Source organism: Papaver somniferum, chromosome 7 (genome assembly GCF_003573695.1).
Source record: "Papaver somniferum cultivar HN1 chromosome 7, ASM357369v1, whole genome shotgun sequence".
Taxonomy (NCBI): Eukaryota; Viridiplantae; Streptophyta; class Magnoliopsida; order Ranunculales; family Papaveraceae; genus Papaver; species Papaver somniferum.
Window position 1 is genome coordinate 12294254 of NC_039364.1, and position 18768 is coordinate 12313021.

Consider the following 18768-nt stretch of genomic DNA (forward strand, 5'->3'; position numbering starts at 1 on the left):
TCCTCGAGATATGATACCTCCCTATTTTTTGAACAGTCATCAGTTTGAATTCAAAAAAAAAATTAATCAATAAAATTAACCCCCTTTTTAAAAAATAAATAAATAAACAGTTGTTATCTTATCCCTTTTTGAAACACAAAATTGGTTAAAAAGACCAAATCAATAATTCCTGGGTGAAAAGGACATTTAGATTTTGATATTGTTTAAATCGACAAAAATTGAAACAGTTTCATTCTACCTATTTTCAAATATTTTTTCTTATTTTTAATTTACATCAGGATGCATCCAGTTTCATCCTTGCTATTTTTTAAGTTTAAGTCAGGATGAATCCAGTTTTATCCTTGTTATTTTTTTGGTGTCCATTTCACCCATACTAATTTTTAGTCGTCCAGTTGAACCATGTTTTAAAAATATTTTGACAAGTGACTCATTTTCCGTTTTTGAAAAAAAAAAAAGCTAGCCGTTATTTTCCAAGCCTCTCTGAGTTCACCGTCTACCGCATATGCCTGCCGGTTTTGAATTATCGGGTAAAAAATAGTTCGGTCAACCTAAGAGAAACAATGAATTTTCAAAAAATTAATTCATGAGTTAAAGAGAAAGATTTTATAAAAGAGGAAAATGATTCAATTCCAACGATAAAACAAACCTTCCCATATCCAAGACATAATAAGTTATAAAAAACCAAGGTGAAACTAGCTGAGCTATAAAAACACTAGCCATATTATTTAGGACACACAAAAACCATATCATGTAAAATTGATACAAAAACTCCATTTCAATTTAGTTTTTATTAATTTTTTTAATCCCTATCCTACCCTTTACTGTATATATCCTTATCGATCTATCTTCTCCACTCGTTTAATATTTCGTTTCTCCTTTCTTCTCCCCACCACCACTAGCTGCTCCTCCGACCGCAGCACCACCACTAAGCCACTGTCACTTCAAGATATTCCATGATCACCGTCGCCTCTTCCTCTAGCACCTTCTCCTCCTTCTCTCAGACCGTCGTACCCGTTATCAATTTCTGATCCTCCATCAACGCCAGATCCGCCTCCTCTTCGTCCTCCTTCCTCACCAGCGCCACTTACACCTTCTCCAACTCCAATACAATCAAATCTCACTTCTAAACTACCTCCACCATCACCACCGCCAATTTTACGACCTTCAATTAGTTCTGGTATGATTAATTTTGGTTGATTTTTAATTGATACTGATTTTGTTCGATTGGTATTTAATCTCTCAATGAAAATCTTAATTTGATCAGATCCAATTTGTTTTTGAAAGTTTTAGCGATTTTTCTTTTTAATTCTCAGAGATTGTTATCCCATCGATTGGATGGAATTTTGCTCCTAACAAATGATTTAGATCTTCTTACCATTAAATCGAATTGAAATTTTTGAAAGGATACAAAAGGGAAGGGTATCTCTTCCAAGGATAAATTTTTGGAATGTGGCAGAAATAATTCGTAAAAATTGGGAGTTGGGTTTTATTATCGCAAACATAATCTGGGATCAGAAGATTATGAAGATAAAGCACAAAACTGCAAGAGTAAAAGGGTGGAATTCAAGACGTTAAAGATGGTAAGAAGCTTATTTTCTTTAAATTTTGGAACTTTATGATTATGACCGTCATGAAAATTTTACATTTGAGGTATAATTTTCTTAGTTCTTTAACAAAATGTTAAAGTTCCGGCACTTTTTTTTTTTGTTAATAGATAACAAAATGTTGATTCGTTTTTTTCTTCTTAGGTTAAGCTTATCATGTTTTGCACATGATTTGGTTTGTTTCTGTCTGTTTTTTGTGTTTCTTGATTAGTACCAATGATGGTTCTGAATATACTATGAGTTAACAGATGTGGAGGCAACTTAGAATTGAGGTACCACTTACTGGGTAAAAACGAAAAAAGGAAAGCACAAAACAACATTCTTACCCGGTAAGTTAATCCTGCTCACCAATTAAACTTTCACAAACGAGTTGAATTTAGTGCAGCTTCTGTCTCTTTAATGAGACTAAAGTATATTACATTGTGGTATGCTGCTATTGTTGTATTTCTCAGGCGTTAACTAATATACTGTTATTCAGGATATTTTGCTGGTCGTACGACAACTCTTTTAGTGGCTCTTGTTTTGGTTATAAATGCGAGAAAGCTTGTACATATGGAAGGAAACATGTTTGCACTTTATAGGCAAGTGAAGACCTTTTCTCCCTTTCTTCTCCAATTCTTTCAATTATTCACTCTAGCTTGTATCGTTGTTTACCGTATAAGCTCCTTTATTGAATTCCTCATCCAGTTTTGTGAAATGCCAAATGCAGTTAGGTCTTCAAATTCGTTAACAACGTGGTGGTTGGTGGTATTAGTTCTCTTTGTATGGATGCACTTAATAGGTGCTTTGATTGCGTCCAGCTAATACTGGATATCACGCAAGCACTACTCATAATCGCATTACAGGTACAAAATTATACACTATCGCATTACAGGTACAAAATTATAAACACTATATAGCTAATTAGGACATATGCTTTAAAAGAAAGAAAAAAAGCTAATTATATTGTTCATGAATTAAATAGGAATAGAAATCCAGGCCAGTTCATGAATTTCGATTATATTGAATCATTTAATTGTCATATTGACTTTTATAATCGGTACACAACAAGTCCACATATGTTCACTGGAGATACTGAAAATGAATTTGCACGAAACCAATTTTGGTATCATCTGTTTTTTTCTTCGTTTTGCTGAAACCAATATTGGTTTCATCTAATTTTTGGTAGTTTTTTTTAATTTATGTCAATGAAACCAATCATGTTTGGTCATATGATATTTTTTTTCTTCTGTTGAAACAGGTGGTGGTCGGCGGCGGTGGGGCTGGTGGTCCGTGGCGGAGGTGGTAATCTTAATTTTACTCTTGAGTGAGAATGTTATCAGCTTGGGATGGAAATATATACACCATTACAATAGTTTTTAGAAAACATTTTTAGCCCAAAAATTGTAGGAAAAGGAAAATTAAAATGCTCAAGAGGAAATTTATGATGAAACCAATTTCAGTTTCACCTAAATTTGGTGAAACCGATTTTGATTTCATGTAACTTTTCCTTAATTTTTTTGAAATTTTTCGGCGAAACCAACATTGTTGGTGATAAATAGTATTCTGTTGAAACAAGCATTTATTTCATATGCGTTTGGTCAATTTTTTTGAGGTTTTATTGACGAAACTAAACTTTTCTAAGTGATTTTTTTTTTGTTGAAACAATTTTGGTTTCATCTGATTTGTTTTTTATTTTCTATGAAACCAGTTTTGGTTTCATCAATATTTCATTAATGATACAGAGATGATTGTTTTCTGATGAAACCAAACAGTTTTTTGACGAAACCAGTTTTGGTTTCATCAAAATTTTAGTTACGCAGGTAATGGTATTGACAGTTGTGGTGCTACTGGGGTGGTAATGGCGATGGTGTTGTTGACATCGGTGGTGGTTGGCGTTGGTGGTGGCTAGTGGTGGTTGGATTTGTTCGAAGCGGCGACGGTGGTGGTTTTATGAATATTTGATGGTGGTGGGTGGTGGATGACGTTACCATAAGTTGCTGGTTGGTGGTGACGGTGTTATGTGAGCTGGTCGACGGCATTGGCGGTGGTCCGCGATAATGGTGGTCGGCCACCGTGATAATGGTGGTCGGCATTGGCGATGGTAGAGTCAATTCCTAACTTAAGAAGAAGTATGAGAAGAAGGTGTGGGAGGAGGAAGCAGAGAAAAAAAATGTGGGGGTACCTTAATGCTTTGGAATTACCTTATAAAAAGGAAGAAGATTATAGTCAATTCCTACCTTCTGGTCAACTGCGGTTGGTATAATATGTCCTTCACCCATTATTCATTTTTTGTCTAAGATTTGGCTTCTTGGTCCCCAGTTTACATGTTGATTGTAGTGCCTTACTGACATGTATATGCCTTTTTGGCTTGGCAATTTTATCATTTGCAATTTCTGGGTTTACCTTCGTTTCAAAAACTCTTGACTGAAGAAGACAAGAAGGTTTGACTCTGATACGTGAACTGAAATTTATAACCCTATATGATTATGTTTCATGATATTCTCTCTGATACATGTGATGATTTCCCCCGATTTATATATGTCGAGGGATTAGTCGTTGAAACCTGACATTCTAATATGTGAATGTTTGACACTAACATTATGGTTTCATCTTATTTTTATGATGAAACCAAAATCGGCCAAAATCGGTTTCATCTAATTTTTGGTCGGTGGTGGTGGTGGACGGTCGTGGTGTTGGTGGCGGTGCGGCAGGTGGTGCTGGGTTTGGTCGGCAGTGGTCAACGGCGTTGGTGATCGGCGGTGGTTGATAGTGGTGTTGCTGGCTGGTGGCGGTGGCTGTCGCGGTGGCGGATAGTGTTGCTGGTGCGGTGGTGGTGGTGGCGGACGGTGGTGGTGGCGGTGGACGGCGGCAGTTGAGCGGCGGCGGTGGTGTGGCGGCGGTGGAGGTGGACGGCGGTGGAGGTGCGGTGACGGTCGTCGGAGGTGGTGGCGCAATGGCAGTGGTGGTGGTCGGAGGTATGGTTGGCGGCGATGGTGGTCGGAGGTATGGTTGGCGGTGATGGTGGTCGGAGGTGGATGGCACGGTGGCGATGGTGGTGGAGGTGCAGTGCTGGTGGTCAGAGGTGGTGGTTGGCGGCGATGGTGGTCGGAGGTATGGTTGGCGGTGATGGTGGTCGGAGGTGGATGGCACGGTGGCGATGGTGGTGGAGGTGCAGTGCTGGTGGTCAGAGGTGGTGGTTGGCGGCGATGGTGGTCAGTGGTGGTGGCACGATGGTGTGCTGTTGGTGGTGGAAATTATAAAATTAAAAGTGGGGTTGATTTTTGTTTTTGTTGAGGTGATTTAAACTAGAAGGGTAATATAACCAGTTTATGTTAAATGGGGTTTTTGTGAAAAAAATTATTTTGTTGGAGTTTATGTGCATGGACAGTGACACCTCTGATGTTGTAACTCGCGGACTATATCCAAGATTCCAAATCATAGTACGCAGGCTGCATTTAGGGTCTTTCGGATCACCCAGGTATTGATTTAGTTATTCCATGCAGAGGAGCGGGAGAGGAGAGAGAGAAAGAGGCTATCAATTACTTTCGTGGTGACTTTTTTACTGAAGATAAAATTTTCTGAAATTGATATTTTCTCCTTTTATTAAGATTTTTCGTGAATCTCCAATTAATGAACGAATTTAAATGCTTAGCTTTTCTATTACATTGGTATGGATGCCTTCTCAGTTCTCAGTTTGTGCTCCCTAGAAGGACAAAAAAAAAATTATCTGCTACAACTACAGTCCTCCGCTCTACCAACTGAGCTAAGGTCGGGTTTGTTCAACTCCCAAAAAATATTATTAAATACGGAAGCATTATTCGCGTTGTAAGACAACTAACAGAATTTTTAACCGAAGTGGTGCTGAATCAAACGTCACTGATGTTGGGTAACCCAGGTTAAACCACCGGTGATGCAAGCTAAATTATAAGAGTAAATTTGTTCCTACAAAGTAGCAGTTGAATTTTACCAGCAACAATTTTGGCAAAAGTACCAACGACCAAAGAAATGAGAAATCACATTTTTAGAGCAGTAGGCAATGCTGTGGAAACTTCTAGGTCGAAACGTAGAAAGAAAAACACAAAAATGGTCTCCTACAGATTTACAAATTTGAAATAGCCAGATTAAATTTCGCACTGATCTGTGGGTCTTTGCTCGCACCTAGAAACAACTTCCAGTTGGCTGAATCATTCAGCTACGATCTCTTAAACTCATCTACCCGCCCAGTAGGTTGTTTGACAAGACAATACCATTGGAGGACTTGACATTTAACAACACAATTAAGAGGAGGAGATAAGGTTGCAGGCGCGCGTGGATAAAACGGGAGTAAAGAAAGCAGGAGTGGTTAGAGGTTAAGGAAGGGTTCAAGCAAATTTTGCGGATTGTAAACATTTTCGCATTCGTAACGACCTTACACATGCAAAGTACGACTCAGACTTCACACTCCCAGAAACGACTCTATTATAGGTTGGTGTCTATATCGTAGGTTGATTGGCGTCTTTATCTATTATATTCTATAAAAGCTGCTACGATGCAATTGAGGCTAGCTTAACTAATATACGCTTTGCTGCAACAAAATGTTACTATCAAATCAAATAATAACCCTAAATTCTCGTACATTTGGAGCTTCTGAGAGTTCTAAGAACTGTTTTGTAACCAAGAGTGTTGTGAATAGTCTCGTGATAAAAAAATGATTTATGTTGGAAAGACACAACTCACAATCAGTCATTTGTTAATTGCAAATGACAAAAAAGGAACATCTCCTTTACTCAAACACTAAATGTCCATCAAAAAGGTACACAATCAAACTACATTAAAAGGGATGGAAAATAAAACCAAACAACTTTCAAATACGAAAACTACAGAAGAGCAAAAGCAGCAGAATTAGAAAAACTTCAGCGCGCAGTAGATTATGATATATCTGGGACTCAAACAAAAACTTATCATTCTACATCTTTGGAATAGAGGAAACAATAGCACCGTTACAGGGGGGAAGATTGTTAACAATAATTGATTGTTTTAAAATGCAAATAAGTCTCTATTTAGCTCATTCTATGATTGCGTCATTACTACATAACAGTTAGCATTCTTACTGATTGTCAGAAAATTTAAACAACACATATCCAACAGAAACCTGCCTAAACAGATTCAGAGCTAAGTTTTTAGATGAAACCGGTTACTACAATCCTTACTGTAATTTTGACATTACTATCTTGAACAATGTGAGCAGAATCGCTATTAGCGCTGCTGCGAAGCTAGCTGCAATCTGTAATAGGACGAGGAGGCCTCATATATGGAGGGTTCAAAACATTAGTTCTCTGACAAGACACAGATACATGTCTCCATACAGAAACACGACAGCTACTTTCAATATGCATGTCTACAATTTCCAAAAGCTAATAGACCATATTTAACAATCTTGAAACTTACTTACAGAAGGTCTAGCTAACCTTTGTGACAAACAGGTAATAAAGCATACATAGCTACTCCACAACAGATGTTTTCCACGTTATCCTAACACGAGAGGTCACACAATTATCCATTTCGAAATAACAACACAAGCGGAGATCTAAAGTGTAAAGAGAGGCAGCAGCAGCAGCAGCAGCAGCTAAACAAAAGGAGGAAAGAATACATACTCGTAGTGCATATTCATCTCCTCAAATCCTTCGGTTCAGAATTAACTCCAAGTAATTAACTGAACTTGGAATATACTTTCGTTAGCTCAGGAGCTTGTTTCTCATACGGTTTTACAAACATCTTCGAAAATGACATATCTGTCATTGTTGAAAGTGATGTCAAAGAACTTTTCTCCTTAATCAGACCCTTTGAGACTAAAATTCTGATAACAAAGCACCTAGGAATAATCCTGTCCTTCAAGCTATTATCAAAAATCCTTGGGTTTTCAGCAATATTCAATGAATTATAACCAACTTCATTCACCAGGAAATCCATCACTGCTGTAATCTTCTTCTCCGAATACATCATACAATATGGACTTTTCCTAAATGCTGTTTGAATTTGATCTTCAGACCAACCCCATCTCTTGTAGACATCCACTTTAGATTTCCAAGTGGCTTCACTCATTCCTACCAATCCCCGTACAGCTACAACAAATGTTGTTAGTAAAGGATTGAAACCCATTCCTTTAATCTTTTCCACAATCGTTTTAAATTTATCAGAATCTCCCGTAAATGCTCTAGGTTTTGCGATTAGAAACTTGGAAATAGTAGATTGAGGGACACCTTCAAATCTCAAAAGCTCTAGGTTGATCATCAACGTTTGAATCCCACTTGGGTGGAGAATCCAAGAAGATTTTTTAAGAGTTGTAATGACATTTGTGTCTTTACGAAGAATAGTCTTAAGGATATCAAATGAAGGGATTATACTGGAATTTCAGCTCCATCCCGGGACAGATGAGTTCCTTGAGATGAAGTTTGCTAGCTTAATTCCATGTAGTCCTTTAGAATTGAAAAAATCCAATTTGGGTTTTAGGGTTTTGAGAAGATCAGATTTTAAGAGAACTGATGGAAGCTTAGTGATGAGTTTTGAAATGTGGGGTTTAGTGAAACCATGGTTTTCAAGTAATTTTAAAACTGAATCTGGTTGTGATGTGGGTTTCAATTTGATTTTCTTAGAAACATAAATAGCTTCATTCTCGGATAATCCACATGAATTTATCGAATAATTAACTACAAATGAAGAATCACAAGCAGAAGATGATGAACCGACATTATTACATTATTAGTAATAGTAGACGAGGAACAGGAGAACATTGACATTATTAGTAATAGTTGACCGTGGGTTACTAGATCAAATATGCTCCAGCCTCGTATTCGCATTTTGGGACACTGAAGAGGCAAAATGGCTGCATCAACAAAAATGTGCGAATATGGAGTCGGAACAGTCTATGATAGTCTACATAGGTGTCAGGCATAGACATGAAAGCAGATTACACAATTATTCTCAGCGAACCTTACCGGTTCCTGCAACACAGAAGATTACGAGATCATTGCAAGAGAACTAGTGTTGATAGTTATTCAATGAAGTATTTTCTGGTTTCTGACATTGTACTATGGTTTCTCCTTGATAATTCTACAATCTGATTGCATCCCTACTCACTGTTGTATAACAGAACCAAACACTGCCAGACAATGTTTCATCTGGCCCCGTTTAGAGAGGATGGCATCTAGTAAGGCTCAACAACTCCACTATATGCAGCCACTAACATAGGCCAAGCTTCTGATCAAAACAAAACAAAACAAAACAAAAACAGGGGGTAAGCTGAATTTAACAGAACAAGTACCAATGACCAGAGAAATTGACAATCACATTTTTTGAACAGGGGCGGCAGGCAATGCTGTGGAAAGTTCTAGGTTGAAATGTTAGAAAGAAAACACACAACAATAGTCTCACACGATATTCATAAAGTGCAAGAACATACTTTCAGATTCAGCTACCAAAAAACATTCAGTATTAATGTGTTCTTTCGGACTTACAAATTTGAAATAGCCTGATTCAATTTCACTATAACTCAACTCATACTAGATAGAAAAAGAGTCAACCCAAACAAGAAAAATTCTGGATCTATTGATTGGATCCACTAGCTTTCTTCGCTTACTGGTCACCGGGAAGGGTTTTTATGATATCAGAATCACCTGGAGAACAGAACGGAAAAGAAAAAGAAGTGTCAGGCAAAAGAAGAAGATTCAGTAAACATATGAAGACAAATGATATTTCCGTCTCACCTGGATCAATGATACTAAGGCATGAAACACGGTAGTATCGTCCACAAGCTGTTCCCAAGTCGACATTGTCTGAAACAAACGACAAGGATTCATCAGCATGAAAGATAACTATTAACTCCGAGACAATTACGTCACCGCCAACCAAAACGTTGAAGTCAGAAAGACAAATACATGGAGACATTATCAGCTAATTCCAGATGACAAAAGAAATCGGTTAAGATGGAACATCTACTTTATCCAAACACTTCATGTCCATCAAAATGGTACACATCCAAAATACTCAACAGGAGTTAAAGCAACAGGAGTTACAGGACTAGAAAAAGTTGTGCATGCCAGATCTATAATATGGCTGGAAACTAACAACAACCTACAATGATACACCTTGGGAATGAACACAACATGTACATCTGCTAAACAATGTATGGTTACAGGGCAAAAGATTGATTGTTGCAAAACACAAATAAGTCGCAATACTACTGATTCACAACATGTTTCTCAAGAAAACAAAGCTTAACTGTTTAAATGTAACAACAATCCACCAAGGCGACATGAATCTCTGCTATAAAGAGTATAGCAGCAGGACGAAAGGTTGGCAGTGGTAAAAGTCTCTAATTTGCTGGTTCATGTCTCAATATTACTAATTTGTAACATGTTTCTCAAGAAAACAAAGCTTTAACTGTTTAGATGTAACAGTCCACCAAGGTGACATGTATCTCTGCTACAAAATAGCAACAGGGCAAAAGGTTGACTGGTAAAAAGTCTCTATTTTGCTGATTTGTGACATTTTTCTCATAAACTAAAGTGTATTGTAATTGTATTAGTTCACCAAGGAGATAATCATCTACCATACTTCATTACCAAATAAGCATCATACATCCAAAAGAAACATGTCAGCACAGATGTAGAGCTAATTTTTGGAACGAAAACAGTGACCACAATTGTAACTGTAATTCTGGAATTGCTAGGTTGAACAATTTCAGCAGCATCATTAATGGGCAACTGCAAAGTTAGCTACAATTTGGTAGTCTGAAATTGCTAGCTTATACAATGAGAGCAGAATCACTAATAGCAACGGCAAAGTTTGCTGCAAGTATGACAGAACGAAGAGGACTCGAACGTAGAGGGGGTCAAAAACTTGGTAGACTGATAAGACAGCTCGCTGAGGATAGGATTCAGCACAATCCTGCTATCCTCTTTGGATATAGAACCGAGGCAAACTTAGAATAAAAAACACAGAAACATGTCAGGCTGGTCTACCTAACCAAGAACTTCCTAAACTAACCCTAATCAAACAACATTATTCTCTAGGCATGCATTGTAGTACATCACGAATAGATACAAACACCAGATAAACAATCAATAACATGTATCAAAGCTGAAAAAGTATAACTACGTGGTGAAAGATTGATTGTTGAAAAATACAAATAAGGCTCTACTTGCTGATTTTGTGGCATTTGTCTCAAAAAAAAAATGTAACACTTCACTAAGGGTATACTTCAATAGTAAATAAAAATTAGCATTCTCAGTCACCGTCCTCACAAGTCCAAACAACACATATTCAACAGAAACATGTCAACCTTGTCCACGTAAACAAGATATTCCACCCTAATCGAACTGATATTTCTCAATAGAGACACTGTCATCACAAACACATAAGAAATAGACAACCCCCATATAAAAATTCAAACAAAAGTAGCTAAATTTACACCAAACAATCAAAAACAAAATAAAGGGGGCCACATTAAACACTACAATAAGAATACTTACTTCCATTAAAATGGTGAACTCCAACTTTAGCAAGCATAGCATAGTACTCAATCTCAGATTTCCTCAAAGGTGGACAATTGTTTGAGATGATTATAAGCTTTGCTGCAACAAAATTTCACCATCAAATCAGTAACAACCCTAAATCCTCACAAAAAAAAAAACAATTTATCACCTAAAATCGCATCAAAAGAAGGATAATTCTTACATTTGGAGCTTCTGAGAGTTCTAAGAACAGTTTTGTAACCAAGAGTGTATTTCCCACTCTTCATCACAAGAGCAAGTCTGTTGTTAATACTCTCATGAGTCTTCTTCTGCAAAAATCAACAAAAAAACAGATTTGATTAGATATCCAAATCAATCAAATAATCAAATATTGTATCAACATGAAAACAGGAAAATCAAAATCGGATTTGGGTACCATTTTCTTAACGGCCACCATTTTTAGAGATTGTTGAGTTTTCTCCGAAGACGGCAGTGGAGGAGGAGAGGAGGCAGAAAGAAGAGATTGAAGAAGAAACCCTAGGAGGAGGATGAGACTTGTTTATATCGGTTGGGCTTTAATATTGGTAGGATTTGTGGGCAATTTTTTATTGAGCTTTAATCCGACCTATCCAATCCGTGGGTTGGTGGGCTGAGGGAATTGGGATCTCATATGTGAGAACTACAACCACAAGTCACAACCCATATTTAAGATTTTTTCACTATGAAACCCACATGCGGATATCTTCATGCGCGCACCCATTTTTTGGGTTAAAATTTTCCTCACACTCATATTTTCTAAAACTTTTTCTTCCCTTTTTCTTCCTCTGTCTTTTCTTTTTTCTGTGACTTCTTTTATCCTTCTTCTTCTCTCTTTTAATCAAGGAAAGGTTTTTGTTCGATCAGTCAATGAATAACAACGATTTTCAGATTATGGAGAAATCATGACATCAAGCGGGCGATCAAAATCACAAAAAGTCTCAATAATTTCATGAATTTATGACTCCATTTAAGAAAATTCGTCACCCAGATGATATGGCTCAGTTTATCAAATTTGATGATTCGTCGTTTTGTTAAGCTAATCGATCCGTGGGAAGAAGCTTTCAGAACCGTGTTGTCATGAATTGGAGACCCTAACTTATATCTATTATGTATTGTATACTGTTTCGAAGTGGGTAATGAGATTCCGCCGATTCGAAAATCCAGTAAGTATGGGACTTTCACATATAAGGACTGGTATGATAGATTACTTGCAGATTCTGAGGCTTTGATTTTGAAAATTTTACCTGAAGATCTTAAAATGAGTACTAAAGAGCTTGTTACCTACTTTGCTGATCCTTTTGGGAATTTTGATTATGATACTGGTCATGATATTAATTTTGATGCTTGGTTATACTGTTTAGCTGGAATTGTAGTTATCAAGGAAGATGATTATCAAGTTGTTATTTCTAGAGTTTATGTTAAGTATCTTAAATTACAAAATGATTATGATCTTGAACTGGGGAGTAGTGGAAGGGTCTTGATGATTATCATTTTCTTTCGTTTATATTTTGTTGGATAAACTGAGTTTGAGGAGATGGTGTTGTTGGTTGGAAAGCTACGGATGTATTGGTGTTGGTTATAATGGTTTTGTTATGCAACTACGAAAATGATTGCATAACCTTTTATGCATCTAGGAAAATTGTTGCATAACTTGTTATGCAGTCCAGAAAATGGTTGCATAACATGTTATGCAGCAACTTTTTTGTTAGTATTGAAACCAACAAACAAAAAAAGACTGTATAACTTGTCATGTACCTACAATAATATCTGCATTACATGTTATGCATTTGTGAAAATGGATGCATAACTTGATATGCATTTGAAAATATGGCTGCATAAAGCATTTCGCATTAACTTTTTTTTGTAAACACTAAAATTAACCAGAACAATGGATTCATAACTTGTTATGTAGTCGAGAAAATGATTGTATAATTCGTTAGACGTTGTTGTTGTTTTGTGATATTATTTTTTGCATATATTTAGTGGTTGCATAACTTAATTTGTAGATGCATGAACCAAAGTATGGTTGCATAAATTTTTATGCATCTTTGGTTGTGTGTGCATAATGTGTTATGTATTTTTATTTTTATTTTGCTGCATAATTGGTATGTACCAAGTTTTCGAAAAGAACAATCACATCCGACTTTTTCGTAAAAAATTTAAATTTGGTATCGCTGTTTGCACTCGTTATGTAGATCTCTTTAAAAGTTTTCCAATTATACCTCTGAAAAATTAGGATGCATAACGAGTTAGTTATTTCAAATAATTTTGAGTGTCACAGAAACAGATAAATGTTTTGGGCTCGACAATAAGAAAAATAATATTTTTGGACCTTAGCCTAATTTTCCTATCTTTTATCCCATAAAAAACCGAAGCAAAAAGATTTTTCATAGATAAACTTTTTTTTAACTTCTGCAAGTCATTTTGCAAACTTTTTCATTCCCAACTTACTTTATGAATTTTTGACTTAATTAAATCAAAAATTATTCTTTCAGGTGTACCTAAACACACTCTTAACTGACAGATTAGACGTAGATGCGAACGAGAAATAACGTATGTGATGTTTTCGGGATGCAAAACAGTACACTGGACAAGTTTGATATTATGTACCAATAGGATATGTTAGTGTGTCCGAGATCTATAACATGATCAATGTCCCAAATTCTATATCGTGGCAGAAATCTCCTATTCTTGTCAAATTTTTCGTCAGTTTTGACAACTAACATCCACTTTGTAAACTTCCGTTGACTTTCTACACTTTCCATCTAAATTAAAGCGATCATGTGATTTAGAATTTACGTCGTGGACAAAAATTTTGTATCTCAATTTGCAGTGGGTACTAACACTACACGAAATTTAACGATTAGCAACGATAAACTGCAGTTGTAAAGTGGGTCGCAACAGTTCAGCTCAAAGTCGGTGTTGCAAACTTTCGCAACGGTAGATAGCAGTTGCAAATTTCATTTCCAACAGTGGTAAGCGTTGCAATGTGAACTCGTCGCAACAGTTAACAGTTGCGAAATTTTTGCAACATCATAAAAAAGAGTGGTTTTGACTTGTTAAACCCTAGTTTTGACTTGGTCAAATCAAGTCAAAATCAGGTTTTGGACCGGTCAAAACCACTATTTATTTACTTTTTAATCAGAGAATTGCAGTGAAATTCCTCATCTTTTCATAGGTTAAACATTCAAAACATATAACCACATAATTCATGTGTTGCATTATAAGCACCAACCACCATTGAACTTAGGCAATTCATGAAATCATAAACTAAAGAGTTCTTTTGACACCTCTGAAAAGAACAACTTAGACAATACACATAAATTTCTTAAGTTCCAAGTTGTAGCTAGAAATATTTCTTAAGTTCTAAAGATATACAAATAATGTGTGTAGGATCAAAAAAATGACAAGTATATAATCGTTTCCTACAGATCATAGAAATTCTGCAGTTGCAGTTGTAATGGGAAGTGTAATAGCAGTAGTAGATACAATCTTAAAGGCACAAGACTGGAGACAAGCTCAACATTCATTACCTACATGCTCAAACAAGTATAGCTTCTTATTTCATAACCAGCCTTGTAAGTAGTGGCACTTACTGCTCATATCTGGGACCTGCAAAACCCATGTACACCATGAGAGTATCCATTGTCAAAAAGAATTCTAACAGTAATACAAGAAAACAAATAACAGTTTTCATGGACACTTAAACTAAAAAAGGTTAGCTAAAAAGATTAGTGTGGTAAAGAATTTTTTTTCCAGTTTCTAAGTGACTTCAAAACTCGTGGACTACTGTTTTTCTTCCATATCTAAGTTCAATAGATATTAAAAAGGTTCACTAAAATGAAAACTAGCGCAAATTATTTGTTTGCCTGTTTCAAAGTAGTTTCAAATACTCAAGTACCTATTTAGCCAAACCAATCTCTTTTAGGCTGATAAGGTTCCTTCATTAGTCGTATCCCACTCTTCTTCAGCTTCATTACTGTTAACAAGAAGAGTCGTATCCCACTCTTCTTCTGCAGAATCAGCATCGACCTCAGAAAATCATCTACCACAGCAAGTAAAACAAAATAGTTTATGAGCACATGTTTTTGGAATGGACAGGATGGCCATCCTTCACTAAAACCTACCTAGTTTCACAAGTATTAGAAAGTGTAAAAAATTCGCAATAAGTCAGGAAAAGAAAATCTAGTTTACACTGTTAAAATTCATGAAATTACGAGACATAACTACTTAAAGATGTTAATCAGTGTAAGAAGCAAATCCAGATATAAAAAATTAGAGAAGAAAAATGAAAAGCAACATAGACTTTTGGTTATCTTACAATGGAACTAACATGATTCGAGTATATGAGTAGCTGGGTGCCATATCTTATGATGAAGATAATCAAACATCCATTACAAATTTAAAATGTAGTGACATGGATAGGTGTGCATTCAGTGGAGAAATACAAAACATACGAATTTACTAAGCTGCGACTGGAGTAGTGAACCTGGGTTGTTTCACCACAATTAGTCCTTCAACTTCAAGAGTCAAACTTACGACACTGTAATTATTCACTATTGCTTCTGCTATATGTTTCGCAGACCCAAGTTTAAAACCTGAAAGACAAGTTCAAACAAGCAAAATGATTAACTACCCGTCGATGAACTGATCTAGAGTTCAAAAAGAATATAAGGCATATGACACTGTAAGAGTACCTGACATGAGAAAAGTGGAAATGAATTATAAGGAGCGAACTTCTCTAGTGCTTGACAGTATGGCAAGATATCCTGGAGGAACATATAGAAGTTAGGAGTATTAAACAAAGAAGAACAATGGGTCAGTTATACCAGTATAAAAAAGATGTACTTACTTTTGCAGGGTACACATATAAATTCTTATTAATGCTGGAAGCTCCTTTTAAAAACCTTCAAGAAGCAGCCACAAATCAACCGAAAATATTAGTTTAATACTTTGATTGGAGATAGTTTTATACTGGTATTAACTATTAATTGAATAACTAAAAGTATGAGACAAAGGTAACAAGAAACCTAAAACTACGACATTGATTACCTCCTAATGTCATTGTAAAGAGATCGTTTCAGAACGCGTTATGAAGGACTGCAAAAAGCACACATACAGGTAGAATAATATAATACACAAGCTAAAGAACTTGAACGCAAGTGGCTTTTCATATATAGACATGATTACTTGAATGAAAAACTGCAACTTACGGTGGGTGCTAAAAGACCACCAAAGATGATAAACCAAATAAGTTGTTGTAACCGTAACTTCAACTGAGAAGAACCACCGTCAAAAACTATATACAACTAGGTATAAACCAAAAGAATTAAACAGTATGAACTAAATGAATTAAACCACGAGAGCACAACAATTTATCAAAACCATGGCCCTTCAACAACATTACCTTGTGAACAACTTCCACAACATCCGAATTGAAAGCAAACCATCCACCACTTTTCTGAGCAACTGTTATAACCTGGGACACAAAAACAGGGTAAATGAGAGATTCATAAGGTTCCAAACAACAAAATGTTGGATGTCAATCACCTAAGATGAGTTTATTAAGAGCAGGAAAAAATGGAATTTTAAAGAAGATAGTGGAAGTTCAATACCGTTTCTGAAGCAAGAACAGATGATATTTTTATATCCTACTGGTGTTCAAACCAATTCTCTTCCTTCTGTGAAACAGATTTTGTGCTATGATTACTGAATACTGAGTTCTGAAAACTTTCTATTAAATAGGAAACTATATGATTTGAAATGAAGCACTCAAATTACAAAAGTAACTTCCACATTTCGGGTTACAAAACTATTGCTATCACGTAAATGACGAACCTGATATAAAATTGGCATAGACAATGTATATGAAGTGGTTAGATAAGTGCAAGTTAGAAAGGTATCCCCAATATCTAAACGGCCAGGGATGCTTAAAAGAAGCATGTAAGCTCAAAAAGATACACAACATAAAGGAAGTTTCAGCAAACTTAAAGTTCAACGAACGAAAAGAGATACATTGTAGTGACATATGAGTTAATACCGTCCAATTTAGCTATCTTTGTTTTTTCTTTAATGGGACTTACTGAAATCTCCATTACCAATCCACCATAAACTCCCACCAACTACATCACCCGACCACCAAAGCCATCACCAGCCAGCCGCCATCAACAAACACCACCATATTACCAGCCAATAATCAGCACCACCACAACTCCGAGCACCGGTCAATAACAAGCTCCACAAACAAACTGCGGCAGCAATCTAATCTACCATTCAGCTTTTCTAGAAAAACCAAAATGAAGTGACAACACTAACTCCAAACAAACACACAAACGCTACAAGCACAAGCTCTAGAGATCAGATCTCATTACCTGTAAATTCACATATAGAAGAACCAACAAACAAACCTACCCAATTAGTTTCACAAGTGAAATCCACCATAAACCTTAATCCCAAAACACTAACAAACCAACTCTTGCCATTTTATTCAGGCACCTCAAAAAATCAAGAATAAAAACTCAATAATAAACTAAAAACAAAAAGTTTATATTCTGAGGTGTCATGGGTACAAGTGAGCAGAAAAGGGAGGAGGAAAGAGGCCCTGATGGGAAGATGCGCTGCTCGACAGTCTTAGGTACTGCAAGACCTTATTGAACCAACCCCACAACCATGTAAAAGATACAAAACGAAACCAAAATCACAACTGATACTAAATCCCCTACAAATTAATCAAATTGCAGATCATTTCATAAAACAAATAAAATCCTAAATATGACTGATTATAAGAAAAAGAAGACTACTGATTTTACTTTCAATTGATAGATAACAGTACTAGTTTCGAAAAACCCAATACTTCTTTCTTTCATACTCATTCAAAATCGAAAGAGCTTTCAGAAAATAATTGCAGTTGAGGAGTTTTCTTTTAGATAAAAACTTCTTAGATCCACACAAATAATCAAAATCCTTCATCTAAAATCAAATAGATTTCGATCCATGAAACAAATTAAATAAAAAATAAGAGTAACTTACAAGATCGGAACGAACTAGAAATGGATTCTCAGTATTGCATGAAGCTAGAAAAAAGAGATGGTTTTTTCGAGATGGAAAGAGAAAGTGAAATGGATATGATTTTCCAAGTTGCTGGTGGTCGTCGGAAGCGCTAAAGCGAAGAAAAAGAGAGTTAAGTTGTGGTGAACGACGCTGCTAGGTCAGTTCTGAAGAATGAAATTTTTTGGGATTTGAGATTAGAAATTCATTTGGGATTTGAGAACTCTGAAATCATCAAATCAATCGACCTTAATCTCGGATAGATAGATTATTGATTTGAGATTTCTTTGTCAGAGAAGTTGAACCCTAATCATCGGAGAAGAGAATAAAAAGAGTGAGAATGAGATTTTCTTTTGACAACTTCCGATGATAATTCTAAACCGAGTCAGTTTTTATCTGAATGGGCTGAATAGTCAAATAAACCGAGTCAGCTAAGAAGTATGGGCAGCACACACACGAATCACAAGCGTATAACTCCAATCTGTTGCGAATCGCAACTGGATTTAACGGTTGCGAGTTTGATAACTGTTCATAGTTGTTGCTAATCTGAGTTGCTAAACCCCATATTTGGTGTAGTGTAAGTACACCACCAACTTTTTTGTTCG

At 36.1% G+C, this 18768-nt stretch overlaps 2 protein-coding genes and 3 long non-coding RNA genes across 12 annotated transcripts; 2 read left to right on the top strand and 3 right to left on the bottom strand.

Moving 5' to 3' along the window:
* The first annotated feature begins 840 nt into the window (after positions 1–840).
* On the top strand, positions 841–2190 carry LOC113295649. 2 transcript variants are annotated; one of them, XR_003332881.1, is made up of 4 exons: positions 841–1177; positions 1404–1580; positions 1853–1933; positions 2083–2190. It is a non-coding gene; the product is annotated as an uncharacterized LOC113295649 (long non-coding RNA). The 2 variants fall into 2 exon arrangements; XR_003332880.1 differs by having other exon boundaries at positions 848–1580.
* Positions 2191–2311: 121 nt separating this feature from the next.
* Positions 2312–4085, top strand: LOC113295650. The gene is made up of 3 exons (XR_003332882.1): positions 2312–2449; positions 2845–2885; positions 3359–4085. It is a non-coding gene; the product is annotated as an uncharacterized LOC113295650 (long non-coding RNA).
* A 2753-nt stretch (positions 4086–6838) lies between these two features.
* LOC113294126 lies at positions 6839–7856 on the bottom strand. The gene is made up of 2 exons (XM_026542545.1): positions 7296–7856; positions 6839–6979 (listed from the first exon to the last, which is right to left on the bottom strand). Exons 1-2 carry the CDS (start codon positions 7854–7856, stop codon positions 6839–6841), a joined length of 702 nt encoding a protein of 233 aa, XP_026398330.1.
* A 1107-nt stretch (positions 7857–8963) lies between these two features.
* Positions 8964–11631, bottom strand: LOC113295652 (60S ribosomal protein L30). The gene is made up of 5 exons (XM_026543982.1): positions 11514–11631; positions 11301–11406; positions 11096–11197; positions 9329–9397; positions 8964–9238 (listed from the first exon to the last, which is right to left on the bottom strand). Exons 1-5 carry the CDS (start codon positions 11532–11534, stop codon positions 9198–9200), a joined length of 339 nt encoding a protein of 112 aa, XP_026399767.1. The 5' UTR covers positions 11535–11631; the 3' UTR covers positions 8964–9197.
* Positions 11632–14397: 2766 nt separating this feature from the next.
* On the bottom strand, positions 14398–18476 carry LOC113300539. Of its 7 annotated transcripts, none has more exons than XR_003335827.1 (9): positions 18146–18476; positions 17200–17487; positions 16732–16797; positions 16330–16595; positions 16169–16216; positions 15969–16023; positions 15814–15885; positions 15018–15714; positions 14398–14728 (listed from the first exon to the last, which is right to left on the bottom strand). It is a non-coding gene; the product is annotated as an uncharacterized LOC113300539 (long non-coding RNA). The 7 variants fall into 7 exon arrangements; XR_003335825.1 differs by having other exon boundaries at positions 16330–16392; positions 16524–16595; positions 16732–17487; XR_003335826.1 differs by having other exon boundaries at positions 16330–16797.
* Between the last annotated feature and the right edge of the window lie 292 nt (positions 18477–18768).